The sequence below is a fragment of the Podarcis liolepis genome (genome assembly GCF_965112155.1).
Source record: "Podarcis liolepis genome assembly, chromosome: 1".
In the NCBI taxonomy this organism is placed as follows: domain Eukaryota; kingdom Metazoa; phylum Chordata; class Lepidosauria; order Squamata; family Lacertidae; genus Podarcis; species Podarcis liolepis.
The window spans coordinates 126,229,446-126,251,106 of NC_139554.1; the positions used below are offsets into that span (position 1 = coordinate 126,229,446).

The 21,661-nt window shown below is 45.3% G+C and overlaps 1 protein-coding gene across 6 annotated transcripts in view; it reads left to right on the top strand.

Annotated features, from left to right (window-relative positions):
• The first annotated feature begins 9,763 nt into the window (after positions 1 to 9,763).
• ANKRD44 (ankyrin repeat domain 44) overlaps positions 9,764 to 21,661 on the top strand; it is a 147,939-nt gene continuing 136,041 nt past the window's right edge. For 5 of the 6 annotated variants that reach the window (XM_083467730.1, XM_083467731.1, XM_083467734.1 and 2 more), the window contains exon 1: positions 9,819 to 10,062. In XM_083467730.1, the coding sequence (XP_083323856.1) occupies positions 10,036 to 10,062 (27 nt within the window). In that variant the 5' untranslated portion in view covers positions 9,819 to 10,035. Of the gene's footprint in view, positions 10,063 to 21,661 lie in introns of all 6 variants that reach the window. The other variant, XM_083467739.1, reaches the window with a different exon arrangement.

Below are 21,661 nucleotides of genomic sequence, written 5' to 3' on the forward strand. Positions count from 1 at the left end.
CATCCTGTGCTTGCTGTGTGGCTGATAAAATCTACAGATTTTGTACTCGCTGAGCGGTAGTGGGTTTCTGGCTTCCTTCACTCAATTCTTTTTTCCAAATTCCTTATTCTCAGCAACTTTTTATTCTTGTATTGTGCTGCTCTGTTGTTTTCCGTGAAACTGAGGTGAAAGGTTCTAGGAATACAAAAGAGGGTTATTTTTACTAAGCCTGGGGAAACTGGTTGATGGCTCTTGATCCTTACATGGAAAACTCTGATATAGAGAAAAGGCCAGTAGTCTGCCGAGACAAAGAATAAATTATTACAGTGGTACCTTGGTTTTCGAACTTCTGATTGGCTGCAGGAGCTTCCTGCACTCAAGTAGAAGCCGCGTCGGATGTTCAGCTTCCGAAAAATGTTCCGAAACTGGAACAGTTATTTCCAGGTTAGCGGCGATCGGGAGCCAAGCTGTTCGAGAACCAAAGACACCGCTGTACTAGTTTTTGCCAAGGTAGAGTTCTGCAAATTTATAGTTAGATTATTTATAGTTTTCATCTGCTCGCAAGATTTCTAGTAAACAGCATAAATGTGTATGAAATACACTATGAAAGAACAGGCCCTTTGTTTTTGATACAGCATGTAGATCCAGCAAAAGAGAAGTGTAGAAAATGTGTTCCAGGTGAATAGTGACTTCAATTTGTAAGCATAAAAACAAATTATCCTTTAGTCTACACTGGCATGATTCAAGGCATATAGAGGTGATATCCAATGTGGGTGTGGCCGCTTGCAAAAAGGGACGTTTAGTTTCTCTTCTCCCTCCCTTCCCTTCTATGCTGTCAAAATCTGCTTCAGATGGTCCTCCGACCCTCAGGGAGAGGAGAAGCAGCAGAAGCCGCATTGTTCAAGTTCACAGCATCCTGGATTTTACCGGATCCAGGCAGTGACTAACCCAGAAAGAGATCTTGGTGTCATGGTGGTTATCTCTGTTAAAATACCAACTCAGTGTGCCATAGCTGTGAACAAGTGAGATTCCAGGGGTCTTGGCGCTTTCCCAGAGTGTGTGTTTGCTTTGGGCACAGCAGAGACTTGTATTTTTGAACTATGGTTTATTTACATATATAAATACAACCTGAGTCGACAGTGGAGGGGTTTCCAGCATTCACATCTCAATATTATTCTTGGCTCCTGTCTTAGGAGCAGCAGGAACTAGTCTTGTTGCCTGTCTCTTTGTTCCAGCCAGCCCACCAGAAGCTCTGTAGGCCTCCCTTCTCCCCTGCTTTTCAAACCTTGCACAGATTTCCTTCAGCCTACATTCAAGCTGAAACCTAAACCTTTTCCCTGCCCCCTAACACGCACAGCTGGAGGAGGAGCCCATTTGACCTTGTCTGGCCATCTCACCTTTTGATGGTTCACCATCAGCCTTTGTCCCCTGCTTAATGGTCCATTTTAGCAGCTATGCCAAGTTGGCCTGGGTTGTAGGCATAAATAAATCCAGGGGTTTTAGTGATTGGCACAGATTAATCAAGCTTTGATTAATTATAACACTAAATCTATGAATTTTGGGGATGATCTGGCACCCTGGAATTTGAATGAATATGCATAACATCATGATAGTGGTTACAGAGAGCTACCTCTCCTTAATAGGGACGTGGGTGGTGCTGTGGTCTAAACCACAGAGCCTAGGGCTTGCCGATCAGAAGGTTGGTGGTATGAATCCCCGTGACTGGGTGAGCTCCCGTTGCTCGGTCCCTGCTCCTGCCAACCTAGCAGTTTGAAAGCACGTCAAAGTACAAGTAGATAAATAGGTACCACTCCGGCGGGAAGGTAAACTGTTGTTTCCGTGCGCTGCTCTGGTTCGCCAGAAGCGGCTTAGTCATGCTGGCCACATGACCCAGAAGCTGTACGCCGGCACCCTCGGTCAGTAAAGTGAAATGAGCGCCACAACCCCAGAGTCGGCCACGACTGGACCTAACAGTCAGGGGTCCCTTTACCTCTCCTTAAAATGTGGAGGACCAGCTTTTATTTAGCACAGCTGATTCACCTAACTGCTGCCACCAAAACACTCCCCCCCCTTTGGAATTTGAAGTATTAATAGAGCATTACATCATTGTCTTTTCACTTATAATTAGGTTGGCTTTTGCATTTTCTGAATCTAATTCAAACGTAAGAGGTGGTGGCTTGAGTTTTTACATAGGGCAGCCATGTTTTTTGTGCACCATTCAGTGATTGAGAGGGCCACTTGCTCTGCTATATTCAAAGGGCAGAAGCAAGAAGCCTGTGCGCTAGCCACTCGAGGCTGTGGGTAGCTGGATGAGCTATTTTGGAGTTCAGTTGTACCTTGGAAGTCGAATGGAGTCCGTTCCGGAACTTGGTTTGACTTCCAAAACGTTTGGAAACCAAAGCGCGGCTTCCTGCAGCCAATTGGAAGCCGCAGAAGCCCTATCGGGCGTTCGGATTCCAAAGAACGTTCGCAAACCGGAACAATCACTTCTGGGTTTGCGACGTTAAGGAGCCAAAATGTCGTGAGTACCAAGGCGTTTGGGATCCAAGGTATGACTGTATCGTAGAAAGCAAAAAAGAAACCTTAAAAACTTATCAGGGAGGCAGTTCTGCAACCCTCAGACACCTTATAAAAGCAATCTCAGGACTGCGGATTCTTAAGAACTCAGGCAATGGTCTGCCTGGATCAAATCTGGTGAGTTTTGCAGATTCTGCCTCCATCCTTCACTGGCAGTGAACTAGAATTGCACTGCTTTCCATTGGCCATCATATAACTGCAAGCTCATGCTTGATAAAGATAATGCTGGACCAGAGCTAAGCAGATAAGAAAGAAAGGAGGTGAAATGGGGAACCAGTGAAGTGAAGGAAGGCACCCTTGTTTTAACTGAAATTCCATTATTTTAACTCAGGCAATATATTTTTCTCTTTGTCCAAGGTTTTTACAGTGCAGGCATCCACATCTCTCTTCAATCTTTGCACTGTCCTGTAACATCTTTCGTGCAAGAGAGCATATTTTTAGGACCCACAGTAGTTGTGATTGTAATTTCTTTCTTTCTTAATGGCTTTACTGTATTTTAAATTACGACCACAGCCTAGGACCTTGTGGAGAAAGGCAGGTAATGAACCTAATAATAGCAATAAATGCTGGAACCAGGAAATTTTAATACTGAACACTGGTCTTTGCCTACTATTTCTTACCTTTTGCTTTTTATATTTTAAATTAAATATTAACTTTGTGGGCAAAGAAAGACTAAGGTATCGGGAATAATACATATCTTCCTGTATTGCTCTCTGGGATACAATCGCTCTGAAGGAAAGCACTTTGATTTCCTTTCTTTGAAACATCCTTATTAGGCATCTGTAAAACATTTACATTCCTAGTTCGGGATCAAACTCTTTTTGTGCCTCATGTTACTTATTCCCTTCTTTAGCTAAAATGCTGTGTGGGATGAGGCGGGGAGGGGAGTGTATTGCTCTCCTTTAACTTTTTAACATGTGTAGTGATCGTATTATATTTCCCCCCCTAACAGCAGTTCGTTTTAGAAATTAACAGATAATGGGCGACCAGCAGGGAGATGAAGACACTGTGTGGGATTATCTAAATTAAGTAGAATATTCCACATGGTGTAATTGGGAAATTCATCACCAGAGGTCGCAGGGCTTGAATTCTTATTCAACAGAGTGGTCTGAAGATCTGTGCAGGAGTTTTGTTTCAGTTAAATTTTCCCCAGCCACTTAAAAGAGTGTCCGTTGAATGTCATCTAACTTACGGAATGAGCAAACTTCAGGTTTGTAGAAGCGACTTTTGGGTTTTTTAATTGATCCCTGAGATCCGCCAAATGGAGGCACGTAGAAAAAGCTAAAGGACCCCTGACCATTAGGTCCAGTCGTGGCCGACTCTGGGGTTGCGGCGCTCATCTCGCTTTATTGGCCGAGGGAGCCGGCGTACAGCTTCCGGGTCATGTGGCCAGCATGACTAAGCCACTTCTGGCAAACCAGAGCAGCGCACAGAAACGCTGTTTACCTTCCCACCGGAGCGGTACCTATTTATCTACTTGCACTTTGACATGCTTTCGAACTGCTAGGTTGGCAGGAGCAGGGACCGAGCAACGGGAGCTCACCCAGTCACGGGGGATTCGAACCGCCCACCTTCTGATCGGCAAGTTCTAGGCTCCGTGGTTTAACCCACAGTGCTACTTTTTTAATTGAACCCTGAGATCCACCAAATGGAGGCATGTACAAAAAGATACGTACCTAGAATGCAAAAAAATTATGAGAGCTCAGAAATTTGTTTTGAGCACCAGGGCTGAATGGAACTCACACAAAAAACCTCCACCACTCCTTGTTATCCCAAACTCTGCATTTCAGGGCAGCATAGAATAAGTATTTTGTTGTTGGTATTATTAAACCCTGTGCTGATCTACAAAAAATCCACAGATTTTTGCATATTCTCTCATATATATACAGAGAGAGAGAGAGAGAGAGAGAGAGAGAGAGAGAGAGAGAGAGAGAGAGAGAGATTGGCTGGAATTGAGTATATGCTTTCAGAGTTAATACTAAAGACATTATTTCTGATAAATGAGCCACCATAGCCTCTAGAGGGCCCTGAAAATTTGTGTCCGGAGCTTTTTAGACCCATCTACTCATGTAGAATCTGAAACCAAAGGGGCTCATTGGTTGCCTGATGTGAAATATATTGGCATTATTTTCAGCTCTCCTGCCCCACTATCAGCTCATTCTGCCCTCCCCACTTCTGGTCCTAAGACATTGAATCCAACTGTTCACCTTTCCCGATGTTGCTGGTGGACATAAAAATGCCTTCGCCTTTCTTCACCCTGATGTCAAATGCTTCACATTAGGAATCATTCTGTATGGAAAATTGTCTTGCGCTGGACATCCAAGCTGACGCTTCCTGATTTTCCAAAATCAATTACCATATTTTTCTGTGTATAAGTCGCCCCTATGTATAAGACGACTCCTATTTTTTGAGCCCAAAATTAAGAAATAAATATTTTAAACATTCTGTGTATAAGATGACCCCCAATTTTAAACTTAAAAAATCTGGGGGGAAATATAGTCTTACACACAGAAAAAAATACAGTAATTTCATTTTATGAATTATGTCTGTGTAAACGTTTTGAAGTAGTTAACAATACCAAAATCAGAACAATAAAAATAATTAATACAATTTCATCAATAAAACAAGCAAAATCCAATACAGATACAGACAGGAATAAAAGTCTCCACTTAAAAGGCTAGTTGAAAAAGGAAAGTATTCCACAGGTGTGGAATAGGCAATAGAGGTAGAATCACCAGAAGGAAATTTGAGATACTGCTTTGAATAAAACTGCCATATGTCCAGATTTTCCCGGACATTACCGGGATTCCAAAGGCGGAAGTGACGTCTGAAAGGTGGCACTTTGTCCTGGTTCTTAGACGAGTCAATAGAAAAATTGTTGTTTGGGTTTTTTTGGGGGGAGTTTTTGTAAAAAAGAAAAGAAAAAGCAGCTCAACAATTTTGGGGGCCTCCTAAAGAAAGCTCAACAACTTTTGGGGTGTCCTGGTTTTTCCTTTTTGAAATATGGCAACCCTAGCTTTGAATATTAACAAAGCAATCCCATGTGTTATCTACTGAAAAGCTAAGTCATATTGAGTTCAGTTTTGTTTGCTCCCAGATAAAGTGTGAGATTGCAGCTTAAACGTGTAAGTTGGTTCGAACCTACATTTTTATTATTTTTATTCGTGATATTGTTGGTTTGACCCAAGGACTTTCCTGTTTCCTGATCGCAGGCCGGGAATGAGGCTGGGCCAAACCTGGTGAAAGGTGGATGCAGACCAGTGGCTATGGTTGTATTTCCTGCGGTGTCCCATCTTTGAAATTTGCTTTTAACTTTAACTTTAAGATCTCCAAATGTACATTGCATGCACAGAGGACAAACAGTTACCAGGCATTCTCTACACGAGGGAATAAATGGACTGGGAACCCTGGTAGCCTATTCTGTGAGGGGGGGAAATGAAGCACCTGTGACCGTTTAAAGGCTATGTGTGTTTATTTTTAAAAAGGCGTATGTTTCCACAGGCCGTAAGTGAAGAATCAAACCAGGTGGATATATAGTTGACTCAACTTCCTGCCTATTCAATTACAGATTGCAAAGTCTTTAAGCTCAGGAGCACAAGAGCTTAGGTTCAAAACAATCTCAAGATGACACATGTCTCCAGTTAGACTAAAAAGAATAACACAAACAACAAAAACAATTGTTCCTGTTGCTTATTTATTTGTAAAGTCTTATTATTTAAAACTCAACAAAATAATATCTACATATGAAGGAAGCTCCGGCCTATGAAAGCTTATGGCATAACAAAAGCGGCCACTAATTTCCCACAGACTTTGTTGTTTTTCAGACGCCATGTTGTTGTTTTTCACGGCGCCTGAGAGATCACTGTGGCAAAATGGTTATTGTTCCTGTAAAATATGCTGAATATTTTATTTGTATTTAATAATGTGGAGGCTCTTGACTTGGTTCAGTTTTCTTTAAAGCTTTTCGGTATGCAGTTTTGAATTGGGTGGAGCCAGAGCGAAGGACCAAGCCATCTTGTGAGGGCCATATTTAAGGCAGGATATAAGTGCTTAACAAACAAATAAACGCTGGTGGCAAACAGGAACAAAACCCCGAAGAATCATGGAAATTGTGTTGAAGCTGCTTTGGAAAGGAGGCCATCATGTGAGCCTGTCAAAATTTTTACACATCACTTGGGAAGACAGGCGAACTAATGCCAGTGTACTGGAAGATGCAAATGTCACCATTCTTCAACATCAACTTCGTTGGACTGCTCATGTTGTTGTGTGGATGCCTGATCATCGTCTTCCAAAGCAACTACTCTATTCCAAACCTAAAAATGGAAAGCGTAATGCCTGTGGTCGACAAAAGAGGTTTAAAGGCTCTCTCAAGGCAAATCTTAAAAAATGTAGTATAAACACCGACAACTGGGAAACACTGGCCTACAAGCGCTCCAATTGGAGAACAGCGTTTACCAAAAGTGCCATGCGCTTTGAAGAGACTCGAACTCAGGACAAAAGGGAGAAACGTGTTAAGAGGAAGGCACGCTTGGCAAACCCTCACTGTGATCAACTCCCACCCGGAAACCTATGTCCCCACTGTGGAAGGACGTGTGGATCCAGAATTGACCTCCACAGTCACTGTTAAGACGAGGTGCGGGCCCCCCTAGGGGATATCATCAATTTGTCCCTTGGCACCGGGACATTCCCAGGGGAACTGAAGGAGGCAGTGGTGCGCCCGCTCTTAAGGAAAACATCATTAGATCCCTTAGATCTATCCAATTACCGCCCGGTTTCGAATCTTCCATTCCTAGGTAAGGTGATTGAGAGAGCGGTTGCTGAACAGCTTGGTGTTCATGGAAGACAATCTTACTCGGCTATGAGTTATTGCCAAAGAAAAATGCATGGCATTGACTTCTCCATGGGAATGGAAGTTGGAAGATGCTAGTCTGATCTCTGCTTATCACCCAATAACTCCCCAGTTTTTATACCTCCTCCTAACTCCACTTACAGTAGGACTTACTTCTGAGCAGACAAGGTTAGAATTGTGCTGTGAACCTCACTACATTTGGAGCTGGAGTTCTGACTGCTTAACTCCCTAAGTCAATGGGATCTTTGGTGTGAAATCTGCTTGTACATAAATCAAGGTACACAAATCATATCCTGGTCTGTAGTAGCTCCATTGCAAACTTTGGAGCGTCTAGTCCGGAGTTCAGAGGAAAGGATGGTCGGCAGAACCACCAAGTAAGTTGGCAACCTTAAATGTATCTTGGGAGTTTGCTGTTTCAGATCCACAGTGTTTTTTTACACAGTGCTTTTAACCTCCCCTTGAGCTGAAACCAGGAATATAATCAACCTGCCCCTGTGGCAACAGCCTAGGTTTTTTATTTAATTAACCCCCCCCCCCAAGAAAATATTACAATTATTATTTTTTGGCCTGGAATTCTGATTTAATAAAAGGTTCCTGGCACCAGGCTCTGCCTATAAGCTACCAGCTAGGCTGCTTCACCCATATTCTCATAGCTGTCAAGTGTCCCTTATCTGAAGGGACAGTCCCTTATTCCAGCGCCATGTCCCACTGCTGTCCCTTATTGATGGATGTCTCTTAAATGTCCCTTAAATGATGTCCCTTAAATTTCAAAGGAAGCAGCTCCTCTCCCTCCCTCCCTGCCAGCCAGGGAGGAGGGAGGTTGCTTGGCTGTGTTGCTCACCCAATAAGAAGTCTAAGAACAACTGGGGGTGGAGCTTGCATGCCTTGTGTGTGGCTAGTTAATGCAAGCTGAGCGGGTTTTTGAATGCTGGATGCCATTTTGTTGCACATGCTGCTGCAAACTTTGCAGTGCATAGCCAGGCCAGGGAGCCATCTTAAGTTGAGGCTGCATAGGCCTTGTGGTGCATGTGATTCAGATTCTATTCAGTTGAACCTCTGGTTACAAAGTTGGTTGGACAGTTTTCTCGAAGCTACCAGCATGAGTTTGACCAGACTGCAGGAGGACAGGAAGACTGGAGTGCCTGGAACAGGTGAGGCTGCAGGTCCCTTATTTTCAAGGCTGCTGGTCCGTTATTTTCAAATCTGTAAGTTGACAGCTATGTGTTCTTCAGGGGTGAATATTTGTGGAAACCCCCCCCCCCCCGGGAAGTACATGAGAGAAATGGGGCATTGGCTTGCCTTAGTATAAGGCAAGCACTGTGTGTTGCATGTAGTATTTAATGAAGAATGACAAAACAGTTCAAGTGGACTTACTTCCAAGTAAGCGTGCACTGGATTACTAACCATTCTTACTATTAATTCTGCAGATGCAAACCAATAAAATGGGAATTACCCTATTGCAGCCTTTAGATCCACTGACCTGGGATAGCTCAGTCGATACAGCAAGAGACTTCTCAATCTCAGGATTGCGGGTTCGAGCCCGAAAGATTCCTGCACTGGGGGGTGAACTAGATGACACTTGTGGTCCCATCCAACTCTACAATTTAGAAATCTTTAGCACCAGATTTAGGGCAGTGTGTGGACCCCCCCTGCCCCCAAACAGGGCACCAAGCTGAAGGGGTGCAAAATTGAGAATATCCATAGTTAAGAAGATCCATTTGAGGGTGCCAAATTTTGGCCTTGCTTAGGGCGATATATTACCAAAGATTACCAACGTTTACCACTGTATTCTGATATCAAGCTTAGATTTCAGAATCAGCATGATTAGGACCGAGCTGCAAGCTGCAGTGTCTAAAAATAAAATAAAGAAACCCACATTGTTGAGCTTACAGTATATGCAATATATATATATATATATATAGATGGATGGATAGAGGCAGTTGTGTTTTTTCCTGGGGGGATGCAGGGCTATGCATAACCCCTAAACATTTTGTGCATCTTTGTACTTTTGTCCATTTACTATATTTATTTCCCCCGGTTTGGACTATAAAATGGTGATTTTCTTGAGCCAAAATTGACCCCCAAACAATTTTTTTAAAGCACTGTATATAGGCTTATATATTTATTATTATTATTATTATTATTATTATTATTATTATTATTATTATTATTATTATTTTGCATGTGTGAGATACCTATAGCTGACTGAAGGAGCTTCAGCAGTCGAGATGGAAAATGCATAGGGCAGGCATCGGGGTTGGGGGGGGGAAGGGGGCGAAAGCCGAGAGAGGAACAAAGGATAGAGAACGGGAGCAGCAGGCGGCAGCAGATTTCCGGAACCGAAAGGGAAAGCGGGGAGGCAAGGGTGCAAGCGGCTAGAGGTGCTTTTCGCGGCTCTGGCCGGCAGGGGGTGGCCTTGCGCGCATCGGTGCGCGCCCGCGGCTCGCCGGGTTTTGTGCACCCAGCACTTCCTGCATCCGAGCAGGCTGGGCTTGCAATACCAGCAGCCTTTTCTGCTCCTGATCTAACAAGCGGCAGCCGGAGCAGCAGCAGCAGCAGCCCCGGCTTTCGCGTCTCCCTTTCTGGACCCCCCGCGACCCAGCGGATCTGCATGCGCCCGGAGCGAGAGAATGGCAGTGCTCAAGCTCGCCGACCAGGTAGGAGCAGAGGCGAAGGGAGAAGCCACAATGGGAGGCTGTGGCGGGGAGGGGATCCGGCTGAGCCCGGCCGCAGCCAAGGAGCGAGCAGCAAGCGGGGGATCGGCTGCCCTCCGTTGCTGTCGAGAGCCGGAGAGGAGAAGAGAGTGGCGGGGGGGGGGATCATGGATCCACCTCCTTCCCTTTAACTGAACGCCAGCCCTGCCCGCCCCTCTCCTCTCCTGCATTTCATTCCTTGCAAGCGTCGAGTCCTGTTGTCCTTTCCCAGGCGGTTTTGCATTGTTGTTGTTGTTGTTGTTGTTTTGCAAAGGCCTTTCCCCCTTTTGCATGTTTCTGTCTAATGTAAATCCAGAGAGAGAGAGGAGGGCCGGGGGTGGCGGCTCTGGATTATTCTTTTCAAAAGGCCCTTTTGCAGAAGCGACATGGTTGGGGTTTATTTTTTCGCTCCGAAGCAAACACACACACACACACACACACACACACACACAGTCAAGTTTCTCATTGTCTTTGGGGGGGGGGGGGGAAACGAGCAGTTGTCAAAATACTCGGAGGTTTAGTTATTGCGCGGAGGGGAATCTCACGACATCCGTGCATTTGTGGTTTTCGTTGCCGTTCTTCTCGGAGGAGAGATGGCTCTTTGGAATCGCATCGCCCAGCCATCGAGGCCTTTTGTCCTGCTTTGCGGCGCGGGGGCATTTGTTGCCCCCCCCCCGGACGTGAGAGATTCCGCCACATTTTCCTCCTGGTCCCTCTTCCTCCTCCTCCACGATTTACCTGCGCAGGGAGGTGGCGGTGCAGATGTCAGGGTTTAAACGCGCGACAAGGAGAGAGAGACTGATGCTGTCAATTGCAGCGCCCCGTCAAGCCAGCCTGGCTTCGCCCGAGGTTTCTAATCCTCCCTCATTGTGTCCCCCCCCCGCTTCCCCCCTTTTTAAAACGTGACACTTTACAGCTGGCTGCATTCAGGGCTCTTAATTGGCTGCTCAATCAGGGCCAGTCCCCAGCCGCTGGAGAAGCTCAAATATTTATGCAGCCTTTTATCAGCGAGAACTCCAAAGGGGAGCCTCTAATAGGCTGTTTGTTTAACCAATCCACGGAACTGTTGGATCCATTTAATCCCCCAAGCCTGGGACTACTGGGTTTTAGTGGCGTTGGAGAAACCCTCTCCTTCACTTAAAAACAAAGGGGATAAAACTGTATTAATACTTGTGTTTTAGAGGGTGCTTGTTGCTTTCCAACTCGTAGAACAGTGTTATCGCAACAAAATCAACAGCCTTGCTCCTTTATTTCCCCGTAAAAGGAAAAATTGAGCAGCGGGATTTGTGCGTTTGGTGTGGGATACCTAGCAGGAAGGCCCATTAAATTGCTTATCACAATGTATAAGCAGTGAGTTAGAGATAGGTGCTCCTTATTCAATTCATGGGCTACATCATGGAATGGAGAACGTCAGCTCTTCATCGGCTTTCGCTGTATGTTCCACAATGCTGATATGTGTACTTTTAATTATTACGTTGGCACCTTGCAGTAAGATTCCTCTTGAGAGTATTGTGTGCCACTGAGTATAACCCTTTACAATTATTTCTAAGATTGCAAATTACCCTCTTAAATTTGCAGAGTAGGATGAATACTGTAATGTGATACGAAAACCACATTATAAGTGTTCCTGGTGTCTTTTAAAGTTCTGTTGTTGACTGTGCAAACAATATTTGTTTTTGTAGCTGTTTTTGGATGTGAATAGCACTTCAGAAGGCATATGTATTTTATTGCTTACTCCTTCACTGCATATCTTGATTGAACCGGTACTTCCATAGCTCACTTTTTTCCTTACCGAGGCTTCAATTCTCTCTTGACCTACCCATTGAATTGAATGGGTCTTGCTTCCGGTTAGGCGTGTGTGGGATCGCGCTGCAAATCTCTTACCATTAATAGCACAGAGCATTAAAAAGGGACATTGTGGCTCTTATATATAGTGGCCTCATTTATCTACTGACTGTACCAACTGTTTCAAGCTTGCCTGGTTTAATCTGCTAATTTTGGTTTAACTTGGTCTGTTTATAATCAGTAGCATGGATATCAGCCGAAATCCCCCACTGCTTCTTAAACGGATTATCAAGTTCTTCTTAGATAAAGACCGCTGTGATGCACCTTTCTCAATTTCGTGCTTTTTAAAAATATATTGCCTGCTGAAATCCGTTGTTTCGTTGCTTCTGCCATGCGTGGAAAGTTTGGAATGGAAAGTGTCCTTTCGATCTCATAAAATAAAGGCAGATATTGAAAGCAGACTGCGCTGTCTTCTAATAGCCAGATGTGTGTTTGTAATTGTGCAGTAAGCAATGTTTATAGCGCTCTCTGTGGCACATGCCCCTTGATGCTGCCTGGTCTTCATATTTGATGCTTCTCACTAATGGCGAAATTGTTTCACGCCAAGAGACTTTCTCTGTGCTCTGCAGGGTAGCACAGAGCCTCATAAATCAGAAGAGCCAGGTAGGCTCTGCAAATTGAACATCCCGGCTGCAGTTAATATTGGCGGTGTCTGTGCTCTGGCTGATAAAGTGCGGCGTTTCAGCAGCGCTTAAAGTCTTAGCCTGAAATCATGTCTTCAGTGCAATCCTCTGGGGAATTACGGCTCTAAAGGTTTAAAACCTTTACTAAACCTGGGGGTGGGGGGGGGGAGCAGAAGAGAGGAAATGAAATTTGCTTCTGAAACACTTTGTGATAGAAAGAAACTGGCTTTGCTTCTGCGTTAAGAGGCCTATGTTGTAGGGCAAACCCCGTGCCCCTTCTCCTGTCAGCCGACTGGCCAGCTTCCTGCTTGGATTATCGTTTGCCCCACCTTTTTACCTTGTTGGAAATGGAAGCTATGAAGAAAGCCAGGAGTAAGGAGGCGTGTCGCGTGAGCCACACCATACATTTAAAACCCTCTCGTACCATTTTGACAGTCCTGGCTTCCCCCAAAGGATCCTGGAAGTTTGCTAAAGAATATTGTAGTTTGTGAAAGGCTGTTAGGAGAATCTTCATACAGTTACAGTTTCCTAATAATAATAATAATAATAATAATAATAATTTATTTATACCCCGCCCATCTGGCTAGGTTTCCCCAGCCACTCTGGGCAGCTTCCAACAGAACACTAAAATACAATAACCTATTAAACATTAAAAGCTTCCCTAAACAGGGCTGCCTTCAGATGTCTTCTAAAAGTTTGCTAGTTATTTTTCTCTTTGACATCTGGTGGGAGGGTGTTCCACAGGGCGGGTGCCACTAACGAGAAGGCCCTCTGCCTGGTTCCCTGTAACTTGGCTTCTCGTAGCGAGGGAGGCCCATGGCGCTGGACCTCAGTGTCCGGGCAGAACGAGGGAGGTGGAGACGCTCCTTCAGGTATACAGGACCGAGGCCGTTTAGGGCTTTCAAGGTCAGCACCAACACTTTGAATTGTGCTTGGAAACGTACTGGGAGCCAATGAAGATCTTTCAGGACTGGTGTTATATGGTCTCGGCGGCCGCTCCCAGTCACCAGTCTAGCTGCCGCATAACTACAGTTCCCAGAACAGTGAAGAAATGCAGCTGCTCTCGCTGAAAGCCCCTGTAGCTCTATCTCTGTTAAGACTGCACTACAACAGAAATTAATTATTGGCCATTAGCGACACTGGTCTTGTCTGCACTGGATTTTACAGTGGTTTTGCAGTTGTTTGCATTCCTGTTCAAATTTGCGCAGCCCACATGATGTTACCTTCAATATCAATCTTTATGCTATCCCTGTGTAAATTTGGGTCTACCTGATAATGGGGATAATATGATAATTTGGGGGAAATTGGGCTGCAATCCGCTCCGTAAAGAGTGTCTCCATCATTCAGCCCAGGCACTGAGGTCCAGCTCCAAGGGCCTTCTGGCGGTTCCTAGGGAACTGGGCAAAGGGCCTTATTGGTAGTGGCACCCTCCCTGTGGAACGCCCTCCCATCAGATGTCAAGGAAATGAGCAACTTCAGATGTCTTCTGAAAGCCAGATAGTTGTTCATTCTGCATTGCTTCCATTTCTTTTCCAGCTATGCTTTTAACCGTTTCCTGTGTGCTCCTGAACCTGAAGAATATTTTTCTTTTGATTCCTTAGTTTTGCACAAAGCTGCACATGCAAACCATTTTTTTTAAAAAAGTCTACATCAGATTTATTGCGCGGCAATCTGAAAAGTGTGCGCTGAGAATTTACAATTGTTGTCATTTCTTTTCCAGCGTGCCAGCAAGCGTGTGCCAGGAATATAGCGATAGATAGATAGATAGATAGATAGATAGATATTCATTTGATCCTTCATATTTGCCCCAAAGCAGAAAACTGCAGAAGCAGATTAACAGTTTCCTGACTGTGTACTTATGCACACTTCCTGTGGAGGGAAATTGTTTAAAAAACAAGATGTACAAGCAGATACATCTGCGCACGCCCCGTCAGTACTTCATCAGCATAATTAGACACATAATAGACATATACAAATTTTGATATAGAATTGGCATGGGGAAAATCCTTTTGCATATCAGTGCTGCAGGAAATCTGCAAAATAAGAAAACAAGAAAACGGGTTACTTCCAGGTTTCGCCACTCGCGCATGTGCAGAAGCGCTAAATTGCGCCACGTGCAGATGTGGTGCTTCGGCTTGCATCGGTTCCGTGCTACGGACGGGCCTCCGGAACGGATCCCATCCGTAACACGAGGTTCCACTGTAATAGAAGCAATTCCAGAATTAGCCCTATTAAAGATCTTCCAGGACAGCAACGCACATTCACACGATGAGGAGCTCATTAAGTCACGTACTCTCAGAAGCTAGAAGCATCATAACTAGACACTGGAAAAACCTATCAGGAGTGAACATACACAACTGGTATGAAAATGTATGGGAAACCACCCTATTAGAAAAGTTAACTAACAAACTTGAACTGGCACGGGGACAAGTAAAGGAGGACACCCCCCGCCCAGTGTGGCTCCCCTTTATCACATATACAGCACAACAGCATACAAATTGATATGGCTAATCTGACTCAACAATGCCCCCACCAATACAAACAAGCCACACAGTGACCAACCGAATGCAACCAACTACGTTCTAGCAATGCCAACAAAAATAAATAAATGTACATAAAGGACCTGTCCATGTGACGTTGACAGAAAGATCATTATCGCCCTCCATCTCTCTTTCCCTCCCCACCACATAATGCCTATGAGAGGGTGGGAGAGTGACGTGTATGTGCATCACCCAACCCCCCCCCAAAGAAGGCATATTTTCCTTCTCAAAACAGTCCATTTCCTTCATAGGCAAATGAAAAGGGATTTCAAGGAAGAATCGGCTAAAATTCATACTGTGAATCGACCAAGATTTCTGTAATTGGCAGGCAGTCCGTGTTTCCACTGAGCTAACATCACATTGTGCAATAGAAAAGACCTACCTAGAGTTATTAGTCTGTGATGGCTTATTATTTGCATGTGTGAGACATGAATGCATGCCACATTCAACAAGCGGCGAACATATACGTGTGAACCGGCCCCTCGGGGCTCCTAGCTACTGTTAGTGGTAGTCAGCATCTTTTAATCTTGCTGAAGTTATGGGTTTCATCAGGTGCTTTTTTTGGGCCGCAGGCGTCTGGTCTTTGATTGCTCAGCGTTTGTTTCAGCACAGCTGAGTCAAGTGTCAGGTTGAAGGCTGCAGCCCTAGCCCTACTGAATTCAACAGTGAGAAACACAGGATTGTGCTGCAAGCCTCCTTTAGAAGCCGTGGGCCCAGTCTTAGAACCCACTTCTGCTTCTTGCTGAGGGTGAAGGACAAGTGGTTTCTGCAAACATCCTGCTTCTGGGCTGTTGCACGGAGGTTGACGCAAACCCTCTTGTGACTAATCACTGGTTACAGCAATGTGTGTTTCCATGCAAAACAAGACACTTCACCCTCTCTGCTCCACAAGCAAACAATCTGAATTTTATCTCAGGCACATGGCTTGCGGCGCAATTGTGTGCAGCTGTTTGTTGTTGTTTAGTCGTTTAGTCGTGTCCGACTCTTCGTGACCCCATGGACCAGAGCACGCCAGGCACTCCTGTCTTCCATTGCCTCCCGCAGTTTGGTCAAACTCATTCTGGTAGCTTCGAGAACACTGTCCAACCATCTTGTCCTCTGTCGTCCCCTTGTGCCCTCCATCTTCCCCAACATCAGGGTCTTTTCCAAGGAGTCTTCTCTTCTCATGAGGGAGCCAAAGTATTGAAGCCTCAGCTTCACGATCTGTCCTTACAGATCAGCTCAGGGCTGATTTCCTTCAGAATGGAGAGGTTTGATCTCCTTGCAGTCCATGGGACTCTCAAGAGTCTCCTCCAGCACCAGAATTCAAAAGCATCAATTCTTCAGCGATCAGCCTTCTTTATGGTCCAGCTCTCACTTCCATACATCACTACTGGGAAAACCATAGCTTTAACTATACGGACCTTTGTCGGCAAGGTGATGTCTCTGCTTTTTAAGATGCTGTCTAGGTTCGTCGTTGCTTTCCTCCCAAGAAGCAGGCGTCTTTTAATTTCGTGACTTCTGTCACCATTGTGTGCAGGTTTACTGAGAAGTAAAATGGTGGTGATTTCTATTTCCCAAGTGGGTTGATTGCATCCATAAACGGTGTTTGCTAGTGTTTCTTCTTCCTTTCCTTTGAAGAGTCCATTCAATTCTTGTCCAACCGCCCCCTGGACAATATGTGGTGAACCTAAAGTGCTGGAGAAATTTCAGACAGTAGTAAAGCACATGGCTGCTGCATGTTGCAATAACTGATGCAATTCAGTTCAGCTTTTTCGTAGAAGGAGCAGCGAAAATAAATCTTCTTTTTCTCCAGCTGTGTCCTACAACAATGCATTGGGGGTTTTTTTTTGGGGGGGAGGAATAGCTTGACAGTATTTGAGGTGTATAAATTAAAGAAGCTTGCAGCAGTTCTCATTTCTGTTAGTGCTGTTTAGTATGCTTACTCACTCAGGTTTTGAAAAAACGTCCATGTTCCATGTTCAAAAGGTTCTACTTCTGCTTTCGCATGCGGAGCAGACAGTTGCACAAGTGAAATCGAGTCACCTCCTGAAGTCCCCTTCTGCATGCAAAGGCACAAGCTTCGTGCACAGGACAACCAGTTCTGCACACAGGGTGTGCAAGCATGTGCACTCTCAGGTAGAACTGTGCACGTGATACTTTTCTGTCCCCCCAGCCCTTTCATTCCTAGTCTGAATAATAATTTAGAAAGCAATGAGCAGTCCTTGCTCTGTGTCGTGGTTTTTGAACTGTGCTCTGCAGCTGCCCCTTTAACTGCAGTTTCAGTGGCATCAATTAGCAAGGTAACAGCGCCCATGAAAGTGTCACCTGCTGCTTTCTGCATATCAGACCCCTGCTAATGCCTCGGGAACAGCTATAAGCCCAGGGTAGGCCTTTTTCTTCTCCTCCTGGTCAGCTGGCAAGCTTACTCTGTGGATCAGACATAAAAATAGCTGGATCTTCTGCTTCAGAAACCAAATTTCGACACACACACACACACACACACACACACACACACACACACACACAAACACACCCTGAGGCTGACAATGCTCCTAATCCTGAAACACTGTCCAGGAGTTGTCCAAAGTGACTTGTACTCTTGGGCTTGGAGATGTCTTCTGGCCAAAGGGGCCTAGAATTGTTAGACAGAAGCTGTTGCCCGGGTACAGACTAGAAGTCTGGTTTCCCTGATGTCCCACATGACACAGTCCGACCCATTAGGAGTGAGAAGCAGTGGCAAAAAGTTGGTAGAGCAGGACTTGACCTGCACTCCTTAAGCCAGGCACAGTGGAAGGCGCAAATGATGGTGTGGAATATACAGGCGGTCCAATTGGCTTCTGTACATGAAAGGAGGTGCTTGTCTTGAACCTTGCAGAGCGGAATGTCTTGGACCAGACTTGGAAAAAAGTCCCCTTTTTTCTCCCTCATTTTAACATGCACTTTGCTGCTGTCACGGAACTGCTTGTGCACATAATAATAATAATAATAATAATAATAATAATAAAACCATGCAACCTTATCACGAACGCAACTTTTCTTTGTCTTCGTTACTTTTTCGGACCACAGTCATTTCTAGTTTCAGGGTTCCCTGCAGTTTGGAGACATTAATAACTAAGAAGGCTTCGGTCACCATCTTTGCTACTTGTGCCCAATACGATTTGTGCTCACGCTCTGAATTAAAGGAGATGAAGCTGTCATTGTGTGGAAACAATGGCTATCCCAAAAGGAATCGAACCAGGAGATATGCCTCTTCCAGAAAGCGACTGCATGAACCCCCCACAAACAGATAATTGGACAAATGGTGGGGAGAAGTGATCTGTACAAATCTGTTACGTTGCGTACTTAAGTCTCCCTGGGTGTGTATGTCATGAGGTTTCACTGGCCCTTGAAATATGAGTGGCATCCAGCAAAACCACATGCTTCTCAAGGTGTGGTATTTCATCTCCGCATGACATGTGGCTTTCAACCTTCTCCTGCTCAGCTACAAAATAGGGACATGGTTGTCATGGTGACACAGGAGCCCTGTCCTGCCTGAAAGCTCATAGCTGCCCAGCGGTGATCTAAGGGTCATGGTTGACCTTAGGATTTGTGCATGTTGGATAGGACCGGGGCAGAAAGGTAAAGCTTGCGTATTCCTGCTTTGTCCAAAGCTCATTCTTCTGGAAGAATGCAGTACGTCCTGACCTTTTGGAAATCAAACCATGGGGATTGCAGGGTGGGGGAGAATGTTCTACTTCTCCTTTCAGCTGTGCCAGTCTGGGTCAACGGTAGACCTTGCCAGTAGTGGTGTAGTGCCAGTAGTGGTGAGAGCCAGTGTGGTGTAGTGGTTAAGAGCGGCGGACTCGTAATCTGGTGAACCAGGTTCGCGTCTCCGCTCCTCCACATGCAGCTGCTGGGTGACCTTGGGCCAGTCACACTTCTTTGAAGTCTCTCAGCCCCACTCACCTCACAGAGTGTTTGTTGTGGGGGAGGAAGGGAAAGGAGAATGTTAGCCGCTTTGAGACTCCTTTGTGTAGTGATAAAGCGGGATATCAAATCCAAACTCTTCTTCTCTAGGCTCTGGGGGCGTCTGTAAGTCAGGGGCAGCCCACTACAGCTCCCAAAATCCCTGACCGTTGGTAGCACCTGGTGGCAGTGATGGCCACTGATAGCTTTGAAAGAGGATTAGGCAAATTCATGGAGGATAAAGCGAACTTCAGGGAACTGCCATCAGCTCAGAGGCGAGAGGTGGAAGGGCAGTTGTCTTACAGGGAGCCTCCGAAGATCCTGCAAAGCAGCTCTTCCTCCGGCGAGGAGGGGAGCCCCACCTCCAGTGGGGAAGGGATGCAGCGATCAGAAGATGCTAGAGAGAGCCGCAACACTGAGCCTGAGCAAAGTGGAGGGGAGGCAAGTCCCCCTTTGCCAACGCCCTCTCTGCGCAGTCGGTTTGTGCGCAGAGAGGGGAGGAGAAGGATGGGGGTCAAAAGACTGTTATGCTGGGGAAGGTTTAAGGACTGCCCACTCCCAGATTCTGCTAGTGACTGAGCAGACATGGACTTGAGACGCTCTGCACTGTAAATGGTTTTGTACAGATAATAAAGCCTGGAAAAGACAAGTGGGAGTCTTGCCTGTTTGCTCTTGAGCAATTACGCCGGCACATAACAGCCACCGCTAGCTGCTAAACCTGATGGTTATGTCCCACTGTTGGAGGAAGTATGTTTAGAATACCAGTCGCTGGAGGGGAGAGTGGCGTTCGGGTCCTGTTGTGGTTGGTCATAACAAAAAGTTCCAGGGTTAGGAACTCAGATATATAACCTAAGCGCCAGATGGCTCCTTAAACTAAGGTTACAATTGCTAAAATGGAATGTCTACTTACCACTTTGGGGCAAAACTGCTCCAAAGTCTTATTTTTCAAAGGATGGACTGACGGTGGTTATCAGTTAACCATCTGGCTAGTTCAGAGGTCCTCCTTGAGCTCGGTCAAGAGCTTTGAGAACTTAGAGAAGAAAAGTCGCTTGATCCAAGGACAGTTCACATGTACATTGGCCTACCCCTGACCTCTTTTTCTTGATGGCGACTGCTCCTTCTCAGGCTGCACAGAAAAAGCATTTTGGTTTCAGAAATACATTCTGATTGTGGAGATAAAATATAAATGATAGAATTCTACAGTGTCGGGAGTACAGCATGTGAGAAGTCCAGATCCAATGATCCTCAGACGGTGGAGATATCAGGCATTATCTTGGTGCCCAGGAATCTTCACTTGGTCACAAATGGTTGGTAGCCAGGTGCAAAACGCCCGGTTCGTCGTTTTTTGGGTGGGTCTAAGGGCCTCATTCCGTATGGAAGTGAGAGCTGGACCATAAAGAAGGCTGATCGCTGAAGAATTGATGCTTTTGAATTCTGGTGCTGGAGGAGACTCTTGAGAGTCCCATGGACTGCAAGAAGATCAAACCTTTCCATTCTTAAGGAAATCTGCCCTGAGTGCTCACAGGAAGGACAGATCCTGAAGCTGAGGCTCCAATACTTTGGCCACCTCATGAGAAGAGAAGACTCCCTGGAAAAGACCCTGATGTAGGGAAAGATGGAGGGCACAAGGAGAAGGGGACGACAGAGGACGAGATGGCTGGACAGTGTTCTCGAAGCTACCAGCATGAGTTTGACCAAACTGCGGGAGGCAGTTGAAGACAGGAGTGCCTGGCGTGCTCTGGTCCATGGGGTCACGAAGAGTCGGACATGACTAAACAACAACAACAAGGGCCTCATTCACTCTCAGCTAATCCTCGAAGAATCATGTGTCAGCTGTGTGTGTGGCCAAAACTCCAGCTTTTTGACTTTCTTTCTTTTTTTCTTTTTGCTGCCCCCAAAGTCAGTAAAGGCATATGGGTCCTGAGAAATTTGCTTTGGGGTAGGGGCTGAATGAGCCCCACCCCCCAAACTTTGATCCACCAGCTTAGGTTTTAGCATGAAACACGCACATGTCACGGGAGGCGTGATTTTCAAAGAGAGATGGGAGAAGGAATCTTTTGACATAGTGCTTCCATCTGCAGTTTTAATAAGTCCTTGCATCATCATCACCATCACCATCATCATCATTATATTATAAAAAAAGCTTTTTTAAAAAATCTGTTGCCTAATTAATTGGGGTTATCTTTTGAGTCAATCCGAATGTGCCTAATGAATTAATCAATTCTGTTAATTGGCCAAGATGGTTTCCCCCCCTCTAAAGTCATTTGATGTGAAATAGTAGGGTAAGTGTTGTGAAAGCTGACCCAAATCTCATGCGTTGGTAAATTGAGTTCACTTACAGGTCTTGCAACAGAAGCTGAGTTTAAGTCAGCGCTGTGCCATTTGCCACCCTCAGTTATATAAAGCTCTAAGAATTTCCTCCCTCCCCACCCCCCAAAAAAACACCATTTTCTGCTTCCTCAAAAAGATAATTTGGTATGCAAGTGTAAAAGAGGAAGTTGAGGTTCTGCAAAAACATTTTGTCAAAGTGAGTTTCTCTGAACACCCCAAGTCTTGTGATGCCTTAAAGATGAGCAAGGGACATGACAACACTGTATTTCATAGGCCATTTCATCAAAAGCAGCCATT